Genomic DNA, 9,097 nt, shown 5'->3' with positions numbered 1-9,097 from the left:
TTTATGCTCAAACCCTAAATCGAACCCTTGCTTGGCATCTTTTGAAGATTCCAAAGGAATCTCTTCTCCCTCCAAAAGTTCGATGGGTATGAGGGTCATCTTTCCATTAAGTTTAGCCACTTTTTAAAAATAAATTTTTCACCTAAGAAGATGTGCCAAGGGGTAAAACATAAAGTCTTATTAAAACATCTTTTAAGTTAAAGTGAGTTTTAGAACCTTATATTATTAAGTCCACCAAAGCAAGAAAATGACTAAGTATGGGTCCTCTTTGGCTTACCAATCATCTCCAAACACTCACCGTGAAGACGGATGACAGGTGAATCTATGAACCAAAGAGTCTAGTGGAAAAATGGGGACATTACATGGAGCATTATATTCATTAAGAATTAAGTATTTATAAGACTAGTATAATTATATCTATATTAAAATATACTTTTAACATATTTGAAAAAAAAATTACTTAATATATTAATTAATATAAACGTTTTATCTTTGATATTATTTAATATACCAACGTCATTACTAAAATGTATGTTTACTTCTTGAATGGGTGTTATCTATCTCGTTATATTTTAAGGAATCATATTTGTTATTTAGAGATTTAGACATGAGAATTTGAACTTGTTGCATCAAAGGTTTATGTAATGCAAATTGGATGATGGAGGAAGTGATCGCCTATGCAATGCCAGCTAGTTTGTTTGAGTACTTGTTATAAAGCGTGTTCATCAAGTTAGTTGTTTTACTTTGTTGGTTTCCTGAGATTACCTTGGGGCGGTGGCTCTTTCTAATGGTAGATATGCTTAGCATGTGATGGTGCTCATTTATCTCTGACATTTCATGCTAGCCAAGCATCTTTCTATTCTTTCAAACGTTCTTTTCCTTCTGCTTTTTCCCATCCTCCAGCTGTTCATTCAGAGATGTGCAGGCATCCCGAAAAGTTATTCAATGTCATGCCACCTCCATAGTTTCATAAAACAGGACTTTAAAAATATAGGCAGTGAGCAGCGCGCTGTATAATATACATCTGATTTTATGAAGCCACAGCACTATCTAGATCTATTGAGACTTGTGAAAAAATACTTTTTAGAACCAGAAAAAAAACCTGATCACTACTTTATTACTTCAGCTATCGCACAGTGCACCTTGAATAGTGCAAGCCTATGTTTACAGATTGCTTTACTGAACATGATCAATGATCTCTGCAAGGCATTATCCTGTTTTGAAATGATGGAGCCTGTTCACTTTTCTGATAAGAATTTGACTTCCAACAATCTCCGTGCAACAGTCAGCACGAATACTCAAAGCTTCGAGGGTTCTAATATTCAAAAGCTTCGAGGGTTCTAATAGAGGAAGAAAATTTTAATGTTCGTAAGGTTAAACATAGTCTATGGGACAGTCTGTTTGATTAAATCGATTTCAGCAATTCAATATTTTTCATATCCAAGATGATGATGAGCGTCTTCAACTTTTCAACGGTCTGCTTATTTAATAAATTATACCATGAGTCAGTTGTCAAGATACTTGTCCCAATTGTCCTTGAAGGCATCACACTCTAAAATGAAATGCTTTTCTGTTTTCACATTTTCTAAAGTGCAAAAAGTACATACTCTTTCTTCTGAAACTTCTTTTGGCCTTTTCCAATGTCCTATTTTTACAGCAGAGTTGATGAAAATTAGTTCTTAACTGAACAATAAGAATTTTGATTTTCCATAAAATATTAGTTCCTATATATGCTTTTGAATGATGATAAAAAATAAGATTAAACTCATTAATATAATAATTCTGTTTTCTCCCTAACCCAAACAAACTTGAGGAATCTAATAGTTGAACAAAGGGGCATGTTTTAATAATCCAAATGCATGTGCCAAATTACCACTACAATATTCTTTTTCCTGCTCCACATCACTCAATATGTTGAGTGATGTCTTGAACCTGGCAAATAGCCCTACTGCCTTCAGCTTTCAAGAGTTTCACCTACTTTGCCTAAAGCTCCTGTATCTGCGAGTGTGAGTCATTTCCTACACAAAAAGCATGTAACATTTTGTGGTCTTCAATCCAACTAGATGCAGGTATCTTTTTAATTCCTCTATCTTTCATCAATTTCCTGACCTTTTGCACCTCACTCCACCTACCCACTTCTGCATAGATGTTTGATAGAAGAACATAGGCCGCATCATTTTTAGGATCCATCTCAAAAAGGAGAGTTGCTGTAAATAATCCTAGCTCCACATTCTTATGTGATCTACAGGCACCAAGCAAACACATCCACACAACCGCCACAGGGTTAACTGGAATTTTGATGACAAAGTTCAGAGTTTCTTCAAGATAGCCAGCACGACCAAGAAGGTCAACAATGCACACATAGTGATCAATTGTAGGCACAATGCAGTAAGTATCACTCATGCCATTGAAGTGTTTACAGCCCTCATCCACTAAACCCGCATGACTGCAAGCAACTAAAACACCAGCGAAACTTACATGGTCAGGGTATGTTTCAGAGTGCTTCATAAGTTCAAAGAGTTTTAGAGAATCCTTGCAAAACCCATTATGTGCATATCCTGAAATCATAGCATTCCATGATATGACATTTCTTGTAGGCATTTTGTCAAACAGTTCACGTGCCTTGTGTATGCTTCCACATTTTGCATACATGTCTAGCAGGGCACTTGCAACTACAACATCTGTCAGAACCCCACTTTCAACTATGATTTGATGGATGCCAATACCATGTTCCAGGGCTCCCATTTCAGCACAAGCCGGGAGGATGCTGGCAAAGGTTGCAGAATTCGGCTTTAAACCTGCCAATCGCATTTGATTAAATGCTTCCAAGGCCTTTTCCACAAACCCATTTTGTACATAGCCTGCCATCATTGCATTCCAAGAGACCACATTTCTTTGAGGCATTTCTGCGAAAAGCCTTAAAACCTGGTCAAGGTCGCCACTTTGTGAATATCCGGCAATCATTGCATTCCACGAGACAACGTCTCTTTGAAGCATTTGGTCAAACAGTACACGCGCCTTGTGTATACTTCCGCATTTTGCATACATGTCTATAAGGGAATTTGCAACGATGACAACTGATAAAAATCCATTTTTAATTATTCTTTGATGGATATCCATACCCTGTTCTAATGATTCCAGTTTGCTACAGAGTGGGAGGACGCTAACAAAAGTGACGGAATCTGGCTTTACATCTGCCAATTGCATTTGCTTAAAAGTTTCCAAAGCCTCTTCAGAAAACCCATTGTGTGCATATGCTGCAATCATCACATTCCATGAGACAACATTTCGTTGAGGCATTTCTTTAAAAAGTGATAAAGCCTGATCAAGAGCGCCACTTTGTGTATATCCTGCAATCAAAGCATTCCATGAAATCACATCTCTTTGAGGCATTTCGTCAAACAGTTCACGTGCCTTTTCTATGCTTCCACACTTCGCATACATATCTATCAGTGCATTCACAACTACAACATCCGACAAAAAACCACTTTCAATTATGCTCTTATGGATGTCCATACCCTGATCCAAAGCTCCTAATTTGGCACAACAAGGGAGAATGCTGGCAAAGGTTGTAGGCTTTGGCTTTACCCGAGCCAATTCCATTAGCTTATATGTCTCCAAGGCTTTTTCCACAAATCCATATCGTGCATAGCCTGCAACCATGGCATTCCATGAGGTGGGGTTTTTTTCAGGCATTTCTGCGAAAAGCTTCAGAGCCTCGTTAAGATGACCATTTTGTACATACGCTACAATCATCGCATTCCAAGAGACCACATTTTTTTGAGGAATTTTTTCAAACAGCTGACGTGCCTTGTGCAAGCTTCCACATTTTCCATACATGTCTAACAAGGCACTTGCAACTACAACATCTGACAAAAATCCCATTTCTATTATACTTTCATGGAATTCCAAACCCGGTTTTAAAGCTCTTAATTTGGCACAGGCAGGGAGCATGCTGGTAAAGGTGAATGAATTAGGCTGAAAACCTGTTCGTTGCATTTGGTGAAAAAGTTTGAATGCTTCGTGAGGATACCCATGTCTTCTGTAAGCTGCAATGATGGCATTCCACGACCCGCTGTTTGGCGCTTTCATGTCATCAAAAACTTTACCAGCATCAACCAAACTCCCACACTTGCCATACATATCGACAAGCTTATTATGAAAACTTGTTCTTGTAACAAATGCAAATTGCCTTTCAGTGATTAAAGAGTGGATTTTTTTGCCTTCTGAGAGCACATTCTTGGCAATGCAGATCTGCAATAGTTGAAGATATATAGAATACCGTACAGGGGGATTGTGAGTGGTAAGCAGAATATGTAGCGCTTCCTTCAGTAAACCCTTTCTACATAATGTTGAGAGATTGAGATGTATGGAGGATGGCATTGACCTGGTATAATCAGAACTGAAGCCTGAGAAATGTGAATCATTATCTGATCTATTTCAAAGCACCATCAGAATCTCTGTACTCGCTTTCTTAACAAATTTTATTTGTAGATGTTAATATATATATATTTTTTAAATTTGTCTTTTATGTAATGGTTTGAATTCTTAAATATTTTTTCTCTTAAATAAAAAATAATTAATTTGTAATAGATAAAATGAAAGCATATATTTATTTTGTTTTATATTTGTTTTATTTTTTTATTTATTTGTTTTTTGTATTTTTCTTTTCAGATTTATTCTATGTTAGTTATAATTTAATTTTGTAGTTGAGTTCTTATTGTGGAGATCCAAGTTCAAATCTCAAAGGGACATCTAATATGGAATTCTAAGTTGTTACTCTTGATCTTACATAGTTGGCTTCTAGTGTGGACATGATTTCTAAATAAGTGGATTTCTCAGTTGTGCCTCTTGGTCTTCCATAGGTGGTTTCTATGTGGTTACTTGAAAAGAGTTAGTATGAGCAAAATATTTGTAATAAACTAGCAATATAATTATAGCTTAATAACTGATGAATGTAGTGAATATGGCGTGTACAATGAAACTTTTATGTTTTAGAATCAATGGACGTGTACAATGAAACTTTTATGTTTTAGAATCAATGGCAAATAATGATAGATTGGTATTGCCTCCAAATAAAAATATTTTATTCTAATTACACAAGGACAAATCTAGAGATCAAAGATGAGTTTGTAGTCATGGACATGTCATGTACCTTATTTTCTTCACATTACCATATATGTCTTAGATTCTTTTATTTTTCCTAATATTTATGGACTAGTGATTTTTATAAATACATTGGTAGGGCTACCAATTTGTCATAAGGGAACATGCTCTCTTAAAGAAACTTGCCAAACATGTATGAATTATTGAAAACCATAATCTGTAGTCTTGCATATGCTCCTAAGAATAATTGTGTACAACTAGAGTTATTTTAGCGCATTGGTAAGAGTATGCAAATATAAATGGTATTACTTGATTCTTGTGTGACTAGGAAATTATTAGAATGGATGCATTGATGCATTTGGATTAAGGATGTAGTAATAGATCACCCAAAAATTGTGTGTAGTCGACCTTAGCAAAGATAGGTAAAGGTCAGAGATAGTTAAATTTAATTTCTTTTCTTTTCTAAACTTTGGATGGGACAAGTCCACAACTATGATGATGACCTTGAGATTGCAAACTAGTCCCATGAAATGAAGAGGCTTAATCATAGAGGATAACATGTGTCTGGACATGTGTGCAAGCATAGGTTTGATAAACAAGTTAATAAGGTGAAGAATGTATAGGGGTGTGTAAACATATGGTTTGGGGGTGAACTATAAGTGTATAGGGACATGTGTGTCCATTTATTAAAATGATATCCTCATAATTGACATAAAACAAAATGGAAAATGTCATACATGTAAATTTTACCATTAAAATTTACCCCCACTTTAAAGATCCTTTGAATCTTAGAATGATCACGCATCTAAAGTATGTGGCACTCACAAAAATACATGTAAAATGAATATTCAAACATCAAAAGATATCACTATGGGGCCTATTTAATATAATGGACCCTATGAGGATGCAATCTAGTGTATCTCCCTTCTATAGATGCAAAGTCCATAAGAGCTAGAAATAAGTCTCTATAAGAACATATAACTATATCCAAATCTAAGCATTGAAATGTTAGTGACAGGATATGCCTCTTGACAATTGGTTATATTCACATATAAGAAAAAGAATTGTAGGAAAAGAGAAAAACAATACACGAAAAGAGAATTTAATATGTGCATGTAAACAAATATCATGTAAAGATGAGACGCAACAAAAAATAAATGGTCCAATTAATAACAATCTATTTGTATAACTCAACTATAGAAAGGAAAAATGTTGACAAAAATACACAATAAAAGTAGATTTAGAAAATATGTGGAATGACAAAAATCATATTATTATCAAATGCACTAACATGAAAAGTCATTACAAAAACTTAAAAAATAGTATACTCGCCAGAAGTCATACTATGACACAACAAGTCACTACAAACTTTAGTTGTGAGAATGTTTGTGATCATATTATATGCCCACAAGTCATATGACCATTACAACAATTGAGAGTCTAAAACACTTTGATCAAATTTTCCTCCTCCATGCTCTCATTATTTTCTCCAAATGAATAATTATATTTTTATAATGTGTGTAATAAATTAGGATGAAGCATGTCAACCATAAGTTGGCATATTGCTTTATGCACATAAAACATGTAGAAGGCTAGAGTGGCACTATCTAGATGGTGTGCAATAAGATATATGCATTAAAACCCGATGCAATTCTAATCATGAACATCCTCTAATCTAGAAGATGAATTATAATATTGTGGAGCTTATACATTTCTCATGTGCTTCAACATGTATTCTTTACAAGTTTCATTACTAACTAGTAGCTAGTTTTGGGAAATCACATATACCAATGTAGAATCAAAATATGATGACCTTGGACTATGTCTTATAGTGCTTTGGAAATGAATTGTAGCATTCCATAAATAAATTGTGTTTCCACATAGTAAGATCTTTAGTTTGACTTTAAATGTGTTAAAACATGACCAGACACAAAATATGTTTTTGTAGTGAGTACTTAATATTATGCAGTATGAGTGTAATAATGAGAATCTTATTAAAAACATGTAAAATTTTAAAAAGATATTTCCCAGCTACTAAAATACCCTTGCATCAAATATCCCACAATATTTGTTGAGCAAGTTACTCAAATTAATGAAATGAGGGAGGGTGTGGTAGTCATCCCAACCAACCCACTTCATCTTCAAAAAATAATGTATCATCCTTCGGTACCCTTCCTTATATTAGAACAAATAATCCTTGCACTCCTTTAAATTTTTATTAGGCACTCACTCAAATCTATTCTATCTCATCCCTTACCCTCTCAAGGGATTGTTGTCTCCCATTTAGTCAATACAATGATGTTATATTCTTCTCTACATCTTGAGCGTTGTGAAATTCATGTAAATTACCCAAATTGAATACTAATGAGACATCTAAAAGTATTGGTAATTCAATCTCATAAGCATTCATAGAAATATTATGGATCACTTTGTAAGGGCCATTCCTTTTTGGCTTCAACTTCCTCTTGTGAATCATTCTTTATTTGAATGTCATGAATAACTCTCCTTCAATATAATCATTTTATTTTTTATATGCATTTACACACTTGACAAGGGATAACTATATGTATTTGAAAAGTGAAGGCACCTATTATTCCTATGATGGGTGTCAATGCATATAAATTTCTTCAACTTGTAATATTTTCCTCTTGAGAATCTTTCTTCCCTTCAATTTTCCATGACTAACTCTCATGCTCAAAGTAAGTATTTTGTCTTCAACTTGTAATATTTTCCTCTTGAGAATATTTCTTCCCTTCAATTTTCCATGACTAACTCTCACGCTCAAAGTAAGTATTTTCTGTTTAATAGCTATCTGTAGTTGCATTAGACTTTATATTTACTTGTGCATATCCATCCTTAATGTGTTATTTAATTTATTTTTCATTTTTCCTAATATGTCTCCATGAAGAACATTTAAAAAAATAGCATTTTATTGGATATGTCTCTTAAATTTTTTAGAAAGGTATCTTTCTCATAGTAATTTGTTGACCATAAATTTAGCTTGCACCATCAAACTATCCCACTACACTAGTCCATTTCCCTCTAAACTTCTTACAATATTACCCATACTCATATAAACAAAATGTATTTATGGATGGTATACAAGACTATAGATTAGTGATGTGCCCAATATTCCTCACAATGTTTGCCAAAAGTGGGTCAAGAACTAAGGCAAGGTTAATTTGCAACAACCCATGTAACCTTACTATTTCCTTGAAGAACATATAAAAATTCCTACAAGTATCACCAAATTTTAACAAGGAATGAAATGCACCATGTTTAAAACTTACTAGTAACTACAAAGATGGAATAATTGCACCGCTATTTCCATTACAACTCAAAGGATGAAATCAATTAGAGTTCCTCCCAAGGTTTCTATTAAATCAATAATAGATAATATGTAATCCTATATTCTATTGGGAGTGTCCAATTTTCATGGTTTTTGTGTCCTAGAGTTACCCTAAAATTGATCCCAAAAGGTTAATAGGGCATATTAAAAATTTGCTTAAATTTAAAACCTTAAACCCTTGTCTTTTGTGTTGCAATGTTATAATTCCTCATTGACCTATTCAACTGGTTAAACCTTCAATTAGGTCATGACTCAATTGTATTTATTAATTTGTCTACCAACCCCATTCGTTAGACCTTTTATTCCCTAGCCGATTTCCATGATTTATTTAAGGTCTAAGTGCTGGGGTAAAAATCTTCATGTTTATTTACAATGACCCCTTAAACCTTTCAATATCCTAGTAGGCAAAAGGTCTCCACATTCTTTTTAAAAGGTCTTAAGTGATGGTCACCCTGTGCCCCTATAGGGGTGACCCTTAACCTTCTTGAGTCCTCATGGGATCGTTGGGTGGCATTTTAAGTTTAAAAAGATAGACCATTAAATGGTACCCCATGCCCCCATGTGGCTATTGATAGCATTGAATGTTTGACCATGGGGTGATGAGGTAATAATTAGTTATCGTGTTACCCAGCATGGTCGTTA

General features: G+C 34.3%; 1 protein-coding gene across 1 annotated transcript; it reads right to left on the bottom strand.

Annotated features, from left to right (window-relative positions):
- Positions 1-1,741: 1,741 nt before the first annotated feature.
- Positions 1,742-4,458, bottom strand: LOC131073523 (pentatricopeptide repeat-containing protein At2g13600). The gene has a single exon (XM_058009967.2). The coding sequence runs from the start codon at positions 4,381-4,383 to the stop codon at positions 1,984-1,986; it is 2,400 nt and encodes a 799-aa protein (XP_057865950.2). The 5' UTR covers positions 4,384-4,458; the 3' UTR covers positions 1,742-1,983.
- Between the last annotated feature and the right edge of the window lie 4,639 nt (positions 4,459-9,097).

The sequence above is a fragment of the Cryptomeria japonica genome, chromosome 1 (genome assembly GCF_030272615.1).
Source record: "Cryptomeria japonica chromosome 1, Sugi_1.0, whole genome shotgun sequence".
Taxonomy (NCBI): domain Eukaryota; kingdom Viridiplantae; phylum Streptophyta; class Pinopsida; order Cupressales; family Cupressaceae; genus Cryptomeria; species Cryptomeria japonica.
This window is presented reverse-complemented; position numbering and strand designations above follow the sequence as displayed.

Bases quoted from the DNA above. Each gene is read 5' to 3' on its own strand.
- LOC131073523 (XM_058009967.2), bottom strand. From the start codon at position 4,383: ATGCCATCCTCCATACATCTCAATCTCTCAACATTATGTAGAAAGGGT.